This window comes from Vulpes lagopus, chromosome 6, assembly GCF_018345385.1.
Source record: "Vulpes lagopus strain Blue_001 chromosome 6, ASM1834538v1, whole genome shotgun sequence".
NCBI lineage: Eukaryota > Metazoa > Chordata > Mammalia > Carnivora > Canidae > Vulpes > Vulpes lagopus.
Window position 1 is genome coordinate 67,678,818 of NC_054829.1, and position 19,790 is coordinate 67,698,607.

General features: G+C 32.6%; 1 protein-coding gene across 3 annotated transcripts in view; it reads left to right on the plus strand.

Annotated features, from left to right (window-relative positions):
• NOVA1 (NOVA alternative splicing regulator 1) overlaps positions 1-10,902 on the plus strand; it is a 148,531-nt gene extending 137,629 nt beyond the window's left edge. For all 3 annotated transcript variants that reach the window (XM_041759138.1, XM_041759139.1, XM_041759141.1), the window contains one exon: positions 7,831-10,902. In XM_041759138.1, the coding sequence (XP_041615072.1) occupies positions 7,831-8,835 (1,005 nt within the window). In that variant the 3' untranslated portion in view covers positions 8,836-10,902. The remainder of the gene's footprint in view (positions 1-7,830) is intronic.
• Positions 10,903-19,790: the final 8,888 nt, after the last annotated feature.

Consider the following 19,790-nt stretch of genomic DNA (forward strand, 5'->3'; position numbering starts at 1 on the left):
TTTATTTTTGTACATGGTATAAGAAAGTGTAAGAAAGTTTCATTCTTTTCATGTTGCTGTCTGGTTTTCCCAACACCATTTGTATGAACTACCAAAACTGAAACAGGAAGAAATAGAAAACTTGAACAGAACAATAACCAGCAAAGAAATTGAACCAGTAATCAAAAACTCACAAGAAATAAAAGTCCAGAGCCAGATGGCTTCACAGGTGAATTCTACCAAGCATTTAAAAGGAGAGTTAATACCTGTTCTTCTCAAACTATTCTAAAAAAAGGAAAAGGAAGGAGAACTTCCAAATTCATTCTATGAGGCCAGTATCACCCTGAGAAAGGTGATAAAGCAGATAAAGACTCCACTAAAAAAAGAGAAGTATGGGCCAATATGTGATGAACGTAGACACAAAAACCCTCAATAAAATACTAGAAACCAAATCCAACAATACATTAAAAAAAAATAGTTCACCATGATCAAGTGGGATTTGTTTGTGGGTTGCAAGACTGATTCAGTTTTCACAAATCAATCAATGTGATACACCACACTAATTTAAAAAAGGATAAGAACCATATAATTTTCAATAGATGTAGAAAAAGCATCTGACAAAGTGCAACATCCATTCATAATGTTAGTGTTTTTTAAATGACCATAAATCTGTGAGTGTGACTAATGTCAGTGATTTGATAAGATTAAAACATCTATACATTTATCTTTTGTGTATTTCAGTATAGTTGTAATCTTTGAATTATTTTTTTATAGTCTTGAGGTGTTTTTTTTTTTTACACTTATCATGCTATGAATTCACAGGGAATGGGTTGCCGCAGCTCAGGCTCCTTTCCACTCATTCCCACAAAATATGCTTCTCTGGATGGGGCAGACTGACATTTCAGTTGAACCCAAGTACCTTTCTCTTTGGCTTCCTTTTTCTGATCATTTTCCTTCACTTCAGGAAGTGCTTAATATGCTCAATACATACATTAATTCTCTTGGCAAGAATCTTGCCCTTGTTTGTTTACAACAATGTCAACAGCATGCTGAGGAACATTGTAGACTTCCAATTTTGCCATGGTAACATTTGTGGGGCATTACTTTTTGAACAATACCCATTCCTTTGATGTCCACAATGTCACCTTTCTTGGAGATTCACATGTATGAGACCAAAGGATCAACTCCCCATGTTTTCTTAAAGGCCTAGAGAACATATAGCAGGGAAAGAACAGTGTGGGAATATAGGTAGATGACATTTCAGTCAATTGGACCAAATGAATCAATAATAAGCAAAGACATGGAAAAATGACTAATAAAGACTATATCCAAGAACTAGAAGGTAAAGTTTGGATTCAGTGTGGTATACCAGTCTTAAAAGATGAGGTTGGAAAGACAAGTCAAGGACAGGATATAGAGAATTTGGAATGTCTACATAAGAATTCTAGATAATTTGGTGGATAACTGAATGGGGGAGTGGTCACTGACAGCTATTGAGTAGGGTTTTTTATAACGATAAAATAAAAGCTCTTCATCCATAATCTTACCAAGTTGTCTGATTTTATAGATGATGAAACTGAAGTGATTTGACAAAGGTCACATAGCAGAGCCAAAGTGAGGGCCTGTATCTTTGAATGCCTATTCTAGATCCTTTTTATTATACCACACATTTCTTCAGATAGGATAAAGCAGTTGGTCTGGGCAAGAAGCATTTCAGGGAGAGAAAAATAAAACAGTACATAACAGAATGTGGATCTAGGGAGCAAGAGAAGGCACAGATGGCTCCCAGGTTTGAAACCTGGTATTGGCTGTGGTGGGGGAAGAACAGGTGAAGATATATAAGACAGCATGGTATTTTACAATAATATTATGCATGCTTATGAAAACTGTATTGCCTTTGATTTGGTTATCAAAAATGAGTAGATTAAATAGACTAGTAGAAAGTTAGAAGAGTTGCTATTTTTATTCTATTTGGATACTTGTGTTCATGTAACAGTCCTGTAAATATTTTGTTCAATCAGTACTTTCCAGGAAGGTAGTTATTTATGTGTATAAAAATCTATAATCAAAAAAATCTATAATCAAAAAAATCTATAATCAAAAGATACAAGGTTTTCAATTTACTTTGGTCATCAATTCAATATGGATCCCCAAAATGACACATACATCTTCATTGGACACTACAAAATGGTCCTCGGTAGCTTAAGGTGTAATACATCGGGGAAATGATAGAGACTTATTCTGTTAGATCATGTAGGGTATATCTTGGTAAAAGGTAAATTAAGGAATGCATTTGTGTTTCTTTACCAGAGCTGTAATGTTTTGACTTTTAGAGCATCAAGAGGTACAACAGATGTCAGTATTTCATTTGGATAGGCAAATAATATATATGATATAACAAGAATGTAAAAACATTTTCTAATATACTACTTGGCTGGTTATAAACTATAGACACCCAACACAAATTATATTGATCTGTGCTAGCTTTAGACATGGTTAGATTCAGATGCCAAAATGCTGTCAGAAATTTTTCTCCTCCATTTCTGTAAGTCTCCTTTTAGGTTAACTTTATTTTAGTCAGGTTCTTCTTTCCATAGGGTGACAAGATAGTCACTAGTAATGTCAGGCTTGTGCTCTGATAGATTAGAAACACAATTATCTCTGTCCCAACAGTTTTACCAAATTCTCAGTTTCACTCATTGGACCATTCTGGGCTACGTGCATAGTCCCAAATCAGTAACTGCCAGGGGTATGGAAATTGTGATGTATGAGGCTCTGTTATGTTTCCACTAGTAGAGTCTTAGAAAGTTGTCAGCCTTACCTGAAGCACATGTACTAAGAGTGAGAGGGTGTTCCCCAAAGGAAAATTAGGTTCTGTTGCCAGAGGGAAGATCAGCACTGTTGAATGAATGAAATAATAAATGAAAGGTATCCACTGTTGATAGGCATTGCTTTATGAATAAATGTCCATGCATATGTGGTACATAATATGGCAGCCCTAAATAATCCATACTATTAATTGAGATCGTTTAAATTATAATGGAGCTTGTTTTGAATTTATATGAAAGTATGGCTTTGCGAAATAAATAATTTTCCTGTCATGATGATGAAGAATTATGATGACTACAGACACTTACATTGCTTTATAAGACAATAATGAATTTTAATTCTTATTTGGCCAAGACTGAATTTGTTTTGCTTAATATTTATTTTTAATCAGAAACATATCAACATTAAAACCTACCTAATTGTGGGATCCCTGGGTGGCGCAGTGGTTTGGCGCCTGCCTTTGGCCCAGGGCGCGATCCTGGAGACCCGGGATCGAGTCCCACATCAGGCTCCCGGTGCATGGAGCCTGCTTCTCCCTCTGCCTGTGTCTCTGCCTCTCTCTCTCTCTCACTGTGTGCCTATCATAAATAAATAAAAATTAAAAAAAAAAAAAAAAAAAAAAAAAAACAAAAAAAAACCTACCTAATTGTAATTTTTAATACTTTTCATAGGATTCCCATAGAGGTTCTTCTTTGGCTGTACATAGAAAAATAGCCATTTTATTACCTTTTTTCTGAAAAATCACTTGATACTAATAAAATTAGCATAATTATATTGTTAATCATAGCTCATATTTATCTCATAGTCCATAATTTTAAATCTAGGAATAGAGAAAACTTAAGTAAACATTTTTTTTTCTTAAAAAAATAATACTTAAGGGGCACCTGGGTAGCTCAGTAGGTTTAAGCATCTACCTTTGGCTCAGGTCATGATCCCAGGACCCTGGGAGGTTTAGTATATAATAGTATGGATTATTTAGGGCTGCCATATTATGTACCACATATGCATGGACATACATTTATAAAGCAATGCCTATCAACAGTGGATACCTTTCATTTGTTATTTCATTCATTCAACAGTGCTGATCTTCCCTCTGGCAACAGAACCCTACATCAGGGCTCCTTCATGAGGGAGTCTGCTTCTCCCTCTCCTGCTCCTGCCTCTGCGCATTCTCTCTCTCTTTCTGTCTCTCTCTCGTACTCTCTAATAAATGAATAAAATCTTAAAAAAACAATACTTAGGCACATGATCACTATTGAAATGGGTTTAGGTGTGAATGGGAATCCTCCAACATAGAACAGAGACCTATCTTTCAAGAATGTCTGATAGTAAAGAGCAGGATTCTTACAGAACAAAAATGTGAAAGACATTTAGATAAATGTAATCATTGTGTCTCAAAGATTTTCTTACTCCTTCTCCTTCCAGTTAGGTTTTGTGTCTACTGTGTAGTCTTCATGTACTTATGTACCAGCACTTTTAAGACTTCACTGCCCTGCTACATTTACATATCTTTTTCTACACCTAATCTAAAAGTTCCATAAAGGCAGGAGCAGCATCATATATATCCTTTATCTCTAACTCCCAACAGAGGACCCAGACCACTCAGTAAGCATTCCATAAAAGATTGAATTGATGGTAGCAACTTTAGAGCATAGTTCTGAGAACTGATTTGTAGCTGTCAACAGTATATCTATTTAGTTGGTGTCTGTGACAGCATATAATTTATATGCTAATTAGAATCCAGGCTTTTTTTTAAAAATTCCTCTCAATTTTCCACCCTTCTTTGCTCTCCCATACCCCACCCAGTATTCAGTAGCCCACCATTTCCAAGTTTCCACACTGGTGCCTCACCTCTTGGCTCTGACCTGACATATAAAATGGAACTAGAACTCTACTTTTTCTGAGATATTATGCAAATTGATTAATTTTTCTTTTTGTCTCACTTTATTCTTTTCAGAGAGTTTGTTTCCTATTTGTGTCCATGTTAGATTAAGTGTGAAAATAGATACATTTTTTTTTAATTCTTCAAGGAAAAAAGTATAAATCTGAGAGGTTTTTCATTTCCTTGGGTCAAAAGTAAAACTTAAGTGACATACTCCCTTTGCTAGGCTATTAAATATTTATATTTTTAAATTTGGAATTTAATTAACTTATATTTATATTTTCTTTAATTCGTTAATTTAATTTCTGAGATCAGTAACCTTATACAGAATTATTACTATCTAAAGTTAGGAAGTGCTACTATAAATATTAATATGCAATAATTAATGTCTTCTCTTAAATCATAACACACCTTTACGTAGTTATATGTGGATAAATGTAAGGTCTACCAACAAAATTTTGGAACCACAACACTATTTATAAAATAGCAGTTATGGTGACAGTACTTTATATAAAATCATTTCAGATAGTTAAAACTAAAATCCAGGGACTAGTACTTACTATATGAAGATATCTTTTTTTTTTTGTGGGCTGACAATAATTCTAATTAGAAGGACATCTTTAATATAAAGATAGATGGCATGATGTCATCTTTCAATTTCCAAAGAGATTTTTTTGAAGGTGTTTACTGATATGAGAGGTTCACACACCATTTCTGAACTATATGTTATTTCAGAATTTTTGAATATAGAAAAGAAAGAAAAATGAAAAAGGGTAAAGCAAGAAAAAAGAAATGTGTAATAATAGAAGTGCTGTGCACACGTTTGCAAGTTCTTTTGAAAGGATAGAACTAATACTAGACTTAAAAAAAAGCTGTGGAGATGCAGTAAATATAGTAGGAGACTGATGTGGAGTATAGTAGAAATTAGTATCATTTTCACGCATCTCATAGAAGCTTAAGGTGATTTTAGGATGGATGTTGTGTATTTATATATTTCATTTCTTTTTATTGTCAGTCTATAGGAACATTCCCATAGTTAACCCTTCATGTGTTCTTTTCTTCTTGGTTTATAATCATGCAGGTAATCATAATATTGGGCAAAAACAATAGTGATGTTAAAATGTTAAATAATTCAAAAACAACTCTTTTAAAAGTTATGGTTAATATATTTCTCTTCATAAAAATTCTGTTAAAACATAAGAATTAAATTAAAAACTACAGTTTGCCATATATAAATGTTTTCAACTATATAAAAAATGTTCTGATTTTGAAAAGAAGTGCTTATTTATAAAATATAATCATATTTAACAGTCAGATATTTAAAATCTTAAAAGTAAATTTTCTCAATACTTCGTGTGTGCAGGATAAAATGTAAGGATGTTTCTAATTTATCTTTATAATTAGTGTAGGAAGTAATCATGGTTAAACTTTCTAATTGTAATACTTTAACATACTGCAGCATTTTAGACAAATAATTTTCTACAAAAGAGCCTACGAACAAAATTAACAAATTAACATGTTTTTAAAAATTATTTCTCAGCCTGCTTCTTGGAACTCAATGCACCTAATCAGGAAGAATATGAAGGATATATTTGACATTCCTAAGAAATGTTTCTAGAAAACTCAGCTTGTTTTCAATAAAGTGAAATTATTTTATAGACAAATTAGAATGAAACAAAATCTCATTCTCAAACTGTATGTGTGAAAAGAAAAGTTGGGTGTGTGTGAGTACATGAGTGTTAATACATGTAAACATATTTATGAGGTGACCCAGTCTAGAATTTGAATTTATACTCTGACTGCTTGCTCCTTTCAAGAGCACAATTGCTAGAAATGCATGGTGGCATTTCTTTAATATATTTTTACCCAGATCTGTGTTTTCAAGATAACATGACAATACTTGCTAAAAAACTAGCTAATGCATTATTTCAGAGAATATCTCTACCAAATCCCTGCTCACATTTCAACAAGTTGCTTCAACCTGCCCATTTTAATATCTAGAACAAGGAAAGCAATCCCTTCAGTGCTTTGCCAGTGACACAACACTCACAGTTTTTGATCTACCTGGAGAGTCATAAAACAGTGCCTGTGTATCTTTGTGCTGCCAAAATAAAATTTTTAATATTTATATTTTAATTTTAGGGTTTATAGAAAATATCATACTGATTTTATACTTTTTACAATAGTATTTGATTGCAATTAAATAAAATAGGCTAGGTTTGGGGGATGTATGTTTCAATACAAATTAGCTAAAATGCCTTTCTATTCATATGGTCACATTGCATCATTGTAATTATTCCTGTGACTTCAGTAATTTTTTAGTAACCTTTGATAATATAATGGTGATCCCTATTTTTTAAAAATGTAGCTGTGACTGCCAAAAAGGAGAATTACCTATCTAAGATAGTCTTTTTACAAATTTAAATAGAACATCCAGGTAATATTCTCAGATCATTCTTCACCTACCTAAAGTGATTGAAATTTTTTATATTAATTATTTAGAAATAGCTGTTATTTTTATGAAGTTCCAAAATTCTGTGCCAGTTTAGTTGAAAAATCAAAAATACTACTAGCAATAATTTTGTTGATCTCTGAAAATATTAGTCACGAAACAAGTAAGGCTTGAATAATACAAAAATTGCTAGGTGGTAAGGAACATGAAATTAATTTTCTGAAGGGACTCAAGCTAGAACTTTACTACTTTTATCTTTACAAACTTTGTATTATAATCCAGCACTCTTTGTTTTTATAGGTTTTAGATCGAAGGTATTCTTAAAGCTACAATAGGTTAAGAATATCAACAGTGTTTTTATTTTGGAGCTATATAAAAATGTTACCATTGATGTATAGTTATGATGCCTTTTTAAAAAATATAGTAATTTCTTATAACTTCTACTGCAATGCACAAAGACTCCAGGAAATTTTTTAATAATTTTAAGCTGAAAATTGCTTTTCAGAAATTCTGATTTACAAGATAGTTGTATTAAAATGCTATAAAAGTCACTTTAGAAGTTGTGATATTTCTCTTTCATAACTTATGTTTAAACTAATTTTCAATTTATTTTTTTAGGATAGCAAAGTATTATAATGTATATGTGCAAAACAGAAGTATTATTTATACGTATTTTTTTTAATTACAGGTAAAGATTATAGTTCCCAACAGCACAGCAGGTCTGATAATAGGGAAGGGAGGTGCTACTGTGAAGGCTATAATGGAGCAGTCAGGGGCTTGGGTGCAGCTTTCCCAGAAACCTGATGGGATCAACTTGCAAGAGAGGGTTGTCACTGTGAGTGGAGAACCTGAACAAAACCGAAAAGCTGTTGAACTTATCATCCAGAAGATACAAGAGGATCCACAGAGTGGCAGCTGTCTCAATATCAGTTATGCCAATGTTACAGGTCCAGTGGCAAATTCCAATCCAACCGGATCTCCTTATGCAAACACTGCTGAAGTGTTACCAACTGCTGCCGCAGCCGCAGGGCTATTAGGACATGCTAACCTTGCTGGCGTTGCAGCCTTTCCAGCAGTCTTATCTGGCTTCACAGGCAATGACCTGGTGGCCATCACCTCTGCACTTAATACTTTAGCCAGCTATGGATATAATCTCAACACTTTAGGTTTAGGTCTCAGTCAAGCAGCAGCAACAGGGGCCTTGGCTGCAGCAGCTGCCAGCGCCAACCCAGCAGCAGCAGCAGCCAATTTGTTGGCCACCTATGCCAGTGAAGCCTCAGCCAGTGGCAGCACAGCTGGTGGTACGGCGGGGACATTTGCATTAGGTAGCCTGGCTGCTGCTACTGCTGCAACCAATGGATATTTTGGAGCTGCTTCTCCCCTAGCTGCCAGTGCCATTCTAGGAACAGAAAAATCCACAGATGGATCAAAGGATGTAGTTGAAATAGCAGTGCCAGAAAACTTAGTTGGTGCAATACTTGGCAAAGGAGGGAAAACATTAGTGGAATACCAGGAGTTGACTGGTGCAAGGATACAGATCTCCAAAAAAGGAGAATTCGTACCTGGCACAAGGAATCGGAAGGTAACCATTACTGGAACACCAGCTGCAACACAGGCTGCTCAGTATTTAATTACACAAAGGATCACATATGAGCAAGGAGTGCGGGCTGCCAATCCTCAGAAAGTGGGTTGAGTGCCCCAATTATACATCAGATTGTTTTAACCCCTCCTTTACCCCATTTTCAAGAAGGATGTACTGTACTTTGCAGAAGTGAAGTTTTTCTGTTATTAATATATAATTATGCAAATGAATGCGACTATGTTGACAATGTGTATATGTAAATAATATGTGTTTTACCAGATGTTTCATAGAAAGAATTTTTTCTTGATCTGTTTTGTTCTCTATACTTTGCTTGTGTATATTTGTCAGAGGTGTTTCTAGTGTAAGATTTAAGCCTGCCATTTTACCAGCATTATTGTAGTTTAATGATTGAATGTAGACAGGGATATGCGTATAGTTTTCAGTATTAGTTCTAGATAACACTAAATTAACTACTGTTAGGTTGAGTATGGTGGGGTCAGTGACCTAAAATGGAGTGAGGCCAAAGCACTGTCATGTAAGTCTTACTTCCTGCTTAGGGCACAGTGAAGTAGGAAACAATATTTTGAAAATAAGTTTTAAATTTAAAATGATCAAAAAGCAATATAGTTGCATAAAAGCACTGTAAAATATTTAAAAGGTTAAAACTGTGGAAAATTATATTGGTAAGTTTACAGATCAATAAAAGCACCTGTTCTCCATCTGAACTAGACAATGGAAATAATGCTGCATGCTGGCCATGGCCCATTCTTCATCATTTGTAAGTTCAACAAAAGTTCTCACATGGAGTCCCACCTCTTCAGAGGTTTGTACATTTGTTTTTAAGCACTGAATTCACTACTGATCCCATCGCCTGGCCAGTAGAACAGTCATTACTCCATTAACATCCTCACTGTTTAGACACATAACTGTGGTACAGTGTATTGGAAATTTTATAAACAAAAGTGAAAGTGCCAACAAATTATTGATAGCTGATAATGTTTCATTATCTGCAACTGCTTGATAAGTATGTTGCATTTTAAGAGCTTATAATTGTGTATAATTTGTTAACACTAGAAACCTATTAGTATTGTGAATGTAGATTTTACTGTGAAGCTATCTGTGATTTAGCTGTTTGCTCCCATGATGGAGTCTTTGCAGCATGGCGCTAGCAGCCAATGCAGTTTCTAATACTCGGTAATTTGCATGTTTTGTGGAGCATTTTTATGTCACCAACCAGACAGTATTTCCTGCATGCTTATTTAGAAGAGGCAGTTTATCTTGAGAGGTAGTGTGATCTACCTTTGTCAGGCTTTTTGACAGGTCATTTCAAAGTAAGCCTTTGTTCCCAAGACCCAACAACTGTCACCCTCTTCTGTACCTCTCCTGAGTGCCAACTGTCCAGGCCATTTGACACACCATCTGTTAACCTCTGAGTTTGCCCACTCAAGGCCACTCATAGGGGCATCCATCCCCAAGCACCTCCTCATGCTGTGCATGCAGTCTTAAATTCAATGGACAAAAATAAAATGCTGGCTACCTCTGGATCATCTGGCTGAGCAACTGAATTACAAAAGAGAATTACTTCCATCTCAACTTCAACCCATTGATTACGTCCATCCTAGCAAGCTAAATGGCATCCCAGCTGCTCCTTTCTGTGCAACCAATTAAAGAACAATGAGTGTGATGCTCCATGTCTGAATTTCGTCCAGCCTCTCTCTGAACTGTGATCTTTGTCCTCATGAACTTTCCCTTTTGTTCATTGAACTATATGGACTCTTCATTTCATATTGATTTACTGTGCAATTTACTTTTGGACATTGAGAACTTGAAATTATTTCCTGATCCCTTCCCCTTCCACTATTAATAATTCATTTCTGTCAAACTGTAAGAGTAGATTCATTTTTTTTTTAGTTTTTAACATTGGACTGTTATTTCATTTAGAGTTCTCTATCTCTAAATATTTATTTAGAGAATGATTTTAAAAGGGAATGATATGCTTGTTTAAATGAAAGAGAAAAGCTGTAGTAAACTGTGTTAATTGGTAATGACTATTTATCGTCGATACTCTGTAGCTGTGTAAGTTTTGACAAATAGTGTATCTCGTGGAATCAGTGGTTAGCATTGCCGCTATTATATTTACTCATTTTATCATTATAAATGTGCTTAGTTCATCATGTAGCATCACTTGTCTCCCGTCTCATTTTTTCCTTGCATGTCACAAGTCTCAGATCATTTATAATACATTAACAGTAAATAATATCTATGTAAATTTCTTTCACCATGCTGTCTCAGAGTCAGCAGTGAACAAAGGCAAAGATTGGGGCCCCACTTAGTTGAAAAAGAGAAAGGAAGTGATCTAGGATGTGTATTAGAAGCATTTCAAATGTTGGGTCTTTAAAATGTTTTGTTCAGTCTTAGCAAATCTTCAACCTTTTATTTCAAAATTCCAGTAGTCCACTGTGGAGCCCATGCATTTCATCTGGAATTTAATGTTACTTTGAAGCCAAACCATTTAAACAATTATGTGTATTTTATTAGCTAGTATTGCTAAAAATGCACTCAGTTCGATTTTAATTGTAAATGGGAATTTTAAACTTTTGCTAGTTGGCATGGTTATATGTTAGTTAAATCTGAAAGCTAAATTGAAGATATTTACATTTTAATTTATGGTAACAGATAAGGGTTTGTGTGCATTATGTGTAAATCAGCTTCATGCTGTCTAAAAACTTATTCTCTGAAATTTATAGACCATGTAGAATTGATTTGTGATGTGATGCTTTAATTTACTGGAAGAAAATTAGTATGGCTTCAAACTGCCACAGGTAGGCATGTAACAATGGCTGTTCAGCTATACTGATCCAAAATGGAGAAAACTGATGATACAAGGGCCAAACATCTTATGAAATGCAACTATTTATAGACTTGTTTTGCTATAGGGAGGCTGGTGAACATGCTGAATACGAATTACCTCAGTTCTGCAGCTTTCTATGTCTTTTTAATGCATTCTGTTTCAGGGTCACTTTCAATCAATATTTCATTTACTTACTGAGATTGAATGGGCGCTCTGAGACACAGTGTGCTGTTTATCATACAGATTGGACACCTCATTCTAGATCCAAGATCTTTTCCTCAACACTGGGAGCTGTCCTTTCAGCACCACAAAATTACTGCTTGAAGTTGCATTGCAGTTTTTTTTTTTTCCTTTATCACTGGGAGCTTTTCTTTCAGCACCACAACATTGCACCTAGACTTTTTAAAACGGCTGCCTTCCTCTTTGCACTGAAGACCAATTTCGTCTGCACTTCCAGTTATTGCTATTACCTGTAGGACTTTCAATCCTACTTCACCTCACCCACCCCACTCCTGAAACAGTTAAATGTATCTATTTCTGTGGAAGTCATTTTCTCATTGAATGATCAGAAACAAAGATAAATTCTAACCTGTAACGGCTCATTTCGACTCATTGCTTACAATAGATCTAAGCTCTTTTTTCTGCTTATTCGACTCCTTCCAGCTTCCCATCACATCTGTAACAAACTTTTAAAATTATATTGCCACACCACCATGCACAGCCTACCTGCACAGTAGAGATAGATTATTCCATCGTATTCAGATGGTTAACAGAGGTTAGCAAGTCCTGTATTATATATTTATATCGCTTTCTAAGAAAGTGCATATTAATGTTTACTTTAAGAATGTGTAAATGGTGCTATCAAGAATCTGATAAATTTTATCCCAGTTTTTTGTGTACCACTTCTAATGTATGAGATTTATTTTTCTATTGGAAAAAAATAAACAGTATGAAAGCATTAAATTGGTAGATTTTAGTAATTTAACAATGAATGGAATCACTATGTTACAGGCCCTATCTTTCCTTGGAAATTTTAATGGTGGTAATAGATTTCAACAAAGGTACTGATAATCACATTTTTTTAATCCATTCTTATATTGCATTCTTGATTCATGTGCTGATTCCTCACTGAGTCCTTAAGTAAATTTTACTTACTGTAAGTCTTCTCCAAGAAGGGAATTCTTGCTTTCCAAGGCAGCAATTGAAAAGAATGAAAGTATAATTTAATACTCTTTACATCACAGACACGATTTGAGAGCAGTTACTCTGTTAGTAGGAGAAATTCATCACTCATTAAATACAGGGCAAGCATGGCTATCCATAATAATTTTGGGTGCAATGCAGTCTTAGAAATTTAATGTACACACTTTATTTAAATGATGCAAACAGCCATATGAAATTGCACATGATTAGAAAGCAGAATGAATTCATTTTGCCTCCTGCTTGGTTTCTCATAAACATGAATACATAATATTGTTATGCACTGTTGTTCATAGATGTCTTATTACATAAAGGGTAAGTATCATTACTTTAACAGATTATTTTTGGAATTCTGCATGTTATTTTTTGTTTCATCAGATATGTGCCCCAATAAAATAACATTTTTTCCAAAAAAATGAAAGTATTAGAAAACTTGTCATGTTAATTTTGAAAAAAATGAAGTGTAGTACATATTACTAGGTAGGATGTCATTCCACTGGTCTATATATTAAAAAAAAAAACTGTTCTTGAAAATTGAAGCATTACCTTGTGTAATTAATAAAGTAATCAAATCAGATTTGTAAATAAAATATTGTTTAAATCTAAAGTATTCAATATTTTGATTAGATTATTTTTTTAAGGAAAAATATTTAACGTGTATGTGCCGAATTTTTTTTTAAATAGTTTTTTATAATTGCAATGGAAGGGCAATTGTCTCATTACAAGTGGTACAGAAGCCAATACTTGGGTTACCATAGATATATAAACAAGTAAAAACTGTGGAACAAGTTTTAAGCTCATTTTGGAAAAAAAAAAAAACAGTTCTGTAGAAATGCATATTTGTATTTGTTTCTCTAATAAATCTGCAAATAGCTTTAAACACAAATTAGTTTTAATTATTTAAATTATGAGTTCTCTTAAGTAATTTAACATGTTTTGCCTTACATTTGTGAAAACATTGTCTCATGGAAATTAATAGAGCTTATTGTGAAAAATCAAGGTAGGTCTGCATTTATTTGAAAAGGTCAGGTATTTAGCATTCAAGTATGTTTACCTCTATGAAATGATTAAAGAATTTTTACAAAAAGACACACTTCTCCACCCCTCCCCCGTCACATCAGTTTGGCCACTGCCCAAAACTAAAAGGCCAATTTGTATCAGCTTTAGTTCAGTATCAAAGAAAAGAACAAAAAATAAGTGAAATCACATGTTGAAATGGTTGATAATAAAAAGATTATTTGATATAGATAATTGACTTCTTTTTATATAGAAAGGAAGAAATTTGAACTCTTCTGAACTGCAGTGCCTCCATCTTCTTTAATGTGATTTACACATTATGATTGAAATTGTTATATAAATTACATATATTTCCCTTGCATTGTGACCTTATAATAATTTTTGTTGAAAATGTTTTAGGATAAAATACAGTTTCTATTTCTGTTATTAAATAATGTAGAATCCCCATTTTTTAAAACAGTCTTGTCGATAAGTGTACTAAATATATATATACACACACATGTATGTTTATATATATATATTTTTTAAGATTTCATTTATTTATTCATGAGAAACACAGAGAGGAGAGAGAGAGAGGGAGAGACACAGGCAGAGGGAGAAGCAGGCTCCATGCAGGGAGCCCAATGTGGGACTCGACCCCGGGACTCCAGGATCACGCCCTGGGCTGAAGGCGACACTAAACCACTGAGCCACCCAGGCTGCCCTGTATATATTTTTTAAATTGTCATTCTGGTTGGGCAGAAATGCTAAGCTTTTGTTTAAGGACTCAATTGAGTATTCCAATACTGTTGAACTACAAAGAGCCTTCAAATTATAATGAAGTCATTTACTTTACAAATTTAATTTTATTCATGAAATGTTTTGGGAGATCTGGCTTATGAAAACTTAAGGCATTTTCTAAGATTGTCATTCATTGGCTTATCCATTTTTATAGCTTTTGATCAATAGCAAAAATAGTGTTTCTGTCGATATTTGAGATGGTGGGTAATTATATCTTTTTTTTTCTTGAAAGAAATTATTGTAACCTAAATTTCAAAATTACTTCTCAAAATTTCCACACTTTTAATGTTATATAACTTTTTTTAAATAATATATATCAAGTCTTTAATACATAAAGTAATGTATTAACAATATTTTAATATATATTTACCAAAACATCTTGGATAGATTTTATTATTTTCTGTTATTTACATATTTTAATTGCCTATTTTACAATATAAATGCTTAAAAAGGTTCTGATTGAATATACTTGTAGTGAGATCAAGCCACATGCTGAGATTGTTTATTGTAAAATAAACCACTGCTTTTAGAGTTTAAAGCAGAGACAAGAAACAAATTGTAATGTTTTAAAAATAATAGTTGGGTACAAATTAACATACCTCATTGTGAAAAAGAAAACCAAACAAACTATTTTGAATCTAATAAATCAAAGCCTAACCACCATATTGTCCAAAATATCTTAGAATAAAAAGTAAAAACTCCCCAGTCAGTTCAATACAGGATGCATTTTGTGGGGTTCAAGTCCTTAGTAAAAAGTGTTTGCTAATAAATTCACCACTTAGGTGACACTACTCTTAGAAGTTTTTAACATTTCTAACGTACATCAAGATTATACGTGGGATTCATTTTTGGAGTGGGGGATATTTATACATAGGCAAATAGAGGATAGAAGCAATTATCAGAACTATTTGCATTCAAACTACTTGTTTTATAAAAAATTATTTGGAAGGCCAAATTCTCAATTAGCTAGTTTCAATGAAATTTCCCCTTTGCTTTGTCAGTAGATAAAAAAACCTTTGAGGTTGAGCTTCCTCTTAAGTTTGATTTTATGAATTCTAGAAAATGTTACTTGTGTATACACTAAAAAGGCTTAATCTAAATTAGAGAACTTTATAAAATTTAATTTTTATATTCAAAATCATGAAACATTTTACACCTAGCAGATAGCTAAATATAACTATTGTTCATTATCTTAAGAACATGCTTATAATTTCAAAGCTTTAAATTATCACCAATGTTGTTATTTTTTAACAAAAATTCAGTGAAATTTTAAAACCTTTTCTTAGGATTTTTAAAAAATTTTTTTGTTACCTGTCCTATTTAGGAACTACTTCATTTAAGATAATTTAATTGAATAGCTTTTTAAAAAGCATACTTACATTTCTTTTCATTGGCTTCTCAATTTGTTTTTAGTTCATGCATTAACTTTTATTATTTAGAATAGTTTTCTCTAGCTATTAGAGATATTTGAAGGTTGGGTAAATGATTATAATGATGCTTTTTTAAGACTTTCTGGAAAGAATAATAGGTACTGATGGATCCAGTCATCATCAGTATGCTGGTAAATATTGTATCTGTTAGGCATTAGTCTTCATGTGGATTTTTTCATTGTGAACGAAGTCAAGTATTCTAGATACTTAACTCAGACAAAAAAGGGGGAAGGGGTGTAAGAAGGCAAAGCACTGGAGAACCAGGCTTTTGAAGAGTGGCAGAATAATCAAATCAGAGATCCCTGAGCCAACCAAGGATACCTCATCCTGAGACCTTAGGCATACGGAGGTTGATAACGATGTAAGGTTATCTCTGTTATGCACCTTCATATTTTGTGGGTTTGCTATGTCTTGAGTATTACTTTCAAATCATTACTATATTGATAGGTCTCCTATAGTGAAAAGCAAAGATAAACAATAATTAAATTACCAGTGAAGTGGCATGTGGAATGTAATGGTACAGAAAAAACATGTTATTACATTATATTGGTAGTACTGCCCAGGTGTCTTCATTATATCAAATATTTACAGATTTACACACACTTTTTATTATTTTCTTTCTTCATTCATCACTTTTTCTCATGCATCACTTTTTATCCTAACATGATGAAATCCTGGAGAAGAGAAACCTACACCAATTTTTAAATTTTAAGCACAGTATTATATTTAAGAGCACAAAATTGACAAAAAAGTACAGATACAAAACCCCTGTTTTTCTGAATAGTATGTTTTAACAATTGTGAATATATATTCTGTATATACTGATTCTGATTTGGAACTGAGAATACATTATTTTCACTAACAATAAAAATGCCATCACTGGTCTGCGGTAAAATAGTAAGAGTGGTGTAACTAAGTGTATCATGCCTCTTTTATATCATTTCAAATGTTTAAGACAAAGTTACATCTAAAACCTTATAATATTTTCCTTATTAGTACAAGCTCTATTGCCATTAATTCTTAAGTATATTTAAAAGGGTGAACTTCTAAAATTAAATAAAAAGGAGACCATTTTTCTCCCAAGTATTATTAGGACAAGCATTTTCAGAAATTATTTCCCAATATGTGATGAGATTGTAATAACTGATGTTTATGTTATTTTCTGTCATATACATAACACACTTTTATTCTTTATTTAATTCTCACAATATTATAAGGTATCGATATTAATTTTATCCCTGTATCTTAGAAAATGGAATAATATAAATCACTGAGCCTCAAGCCACTAAGATCAAATTAATAAATTGAGGATATATCCCATTTTACTGAGAACATAAAGGTTTTGAATTTATAAATTAAAATCATAAAAAAAATGTTCTAGAATATTTTAAAATATAACTTTAACACAAGTTGTGTTTTTGTTTCCAAAAAATTTAAATAGTCTGAAATTTCAGAACCATAGCTTTCATAGAAAGCAAAAAAAAAAAAAAAAAACTAGTAAGCATGTTTCCATTTAAATTGTACCTTTAAGGCTGTTACAGTATATGTTGCCTCTTTGGTATACCTTAAGTGGAGAAGTAAAGCCATAAGCCTTATGAGAACTAAAGCATTTTATGGAAATAACACATTTAAATAATTGGAATAACATCATAGGAACATATGGAATTATTTGGGATAAATGTGTATCTCTTCCTCTGTCCAATGCATGATTAATTTTGTGACCCTAGAGAAAATTCAGATTTCATTTTGAGTGCTTACAAAATGCAATTTACTACAGAGTTTCAAAACTATCTCTAAGTGCTATTGTTGGTCAACTGTGCTCTTAGACGTTTTTTTAAAAAAGTTTTTCACTTAGTGTATTTTTTCAATTAAAAACAAATTATTTCAAGTTATCAAAGAATGCATATGATATAGAAGAATCAAATGATGGAAAATTTAATAACATTAACATGGATAGTTTATCTTCCAAACCCGTGGGGAGGAAAGTGAGTTATTAATATATTCAGAAGGTGCTTTGTTTCAGAAGTACACATTTTCAAGCCAAAAGAATTAATGTTAATTAGTTAATATTAACCCATATTAATATTAAATTGAATAAATAGCACATATGGAAAAATAAATGAAAGTGGAGGTTATATCTCAATTTCTTTCGATACATGAAGATACCAGTTTCCTGACAATTCTGTTGGGAATTTATATTTTCAAGTATTCATCTATAAGAAGCATTTTGTCGTATTTTTAAAATGTATTAAATTCTTGTGTACTAAATTATAAACATTATTGTATAGAATACATTACTAATGTGTTTTTATACTTTAAAAAGTTACATGTTATAAAAAGTTCGGGAATGACATGAGAGACTAGTTTTAAAATATGAGTAAGATCTAAAGGAAATTTTTTTAAATTCTGCAATAATAATTCTTGGTCTATCATTTGTTGTCCTTTCTCTTTCTGAGAGTCAGGAAAGTTAAAAATATGTGGCGATTTCCATAGGTGGTATAAACTGATCATTAATAGTTCGCAATTTTTTCTAGTATCCTTACTCATCAAATGCATTCTTTATATATTTCATCTTTCCTTACGTACTGGATTATCAAAACACTTCTGAGAACTGAATTAACTCTGTCATAGACAATTTGATCATCACATTCAGCATATCCACAGATACTTATTTCTTTGTAGAATAAGTACAACACTTAAATTTTCAAATCCTAGAAGTAGCTGAATTGTTTTAAAAGGATTACTTTGCTCACACATTCCTTATACCAAGTTTTTTTTTTAATTTCTAAAAATTAAAGTATAAACATTAGTATTAAAGGAATTAAAAATATTTCTAACTTTTTCATCAAATGATGATGATGTTTTCCAGTTAGGAAGCAACCTTTGTATATTCACTATTAAAAATATGTTTATATTCATTTTCAAAGGTCTTCAGGAAAAGCAAATTACATTATCACTGAAAATGCTCCTTATATAACATTCTATTTGCCTTACACTCAAGAATAATAGCAAAAATTTCAGGATTATTGTAGCCATTCTATAATATGATAATTATTTTCTCTAAAATAGCAATTATCAATCAATAGCATGTCCTACTAAGAAAATCACAATTATTTAAATCTCAAAACAATTACTTCCTGCACCTTGTTGTCCAAATGAAAAGACATATAAATCATTTTATTAGATCTTCCAATTTTTAATCTACCCTAAAGCAGAATCTGTGCTGTCCTAGGCAAGAAGTATAGTTTGAAATTAATTTTCTAGAATAAATGATATCCAAATTGAAACATGGTTAAGAATTTAAAAGTTATAGATGTGGTATCTATAATCTCAAATTAAAACATAAATGTCAGTGTGCTTATTTTCATAACTAAGAAAAAGTTTTGTGACTCTTCTTAAGAAGTTTTCATTATCAGAAGTTTTAGCTAAACGTAATCTAGAGAATACAACCCAGCAGAGCTTGATATAGGGGGAAAATGTCTTAGAGTAGACAAATAGGGATTTGGGATTTTGGGTTGTTTTTTTTTTTTAAGATTTTATTATTCTTGAGAGTCACAGAAGGAGAGAGAGAGACATAGGCAGAAGCAGGATCCATGCAGGAAACCCGATGTGGGACTCGATCCTGGGACTCCGGGATCATGCCCTGGACCAAAGGCAGACGCTCAACCACTGAGTCACCCAGGCGTCCCCAAATAGGGATTTGAATCTTAGTTTCACTCCTACTGCTGCTAAACATTTTGTAGATGTCAATACCATGTATAGAACATGGATATCACAATTACCTCAGG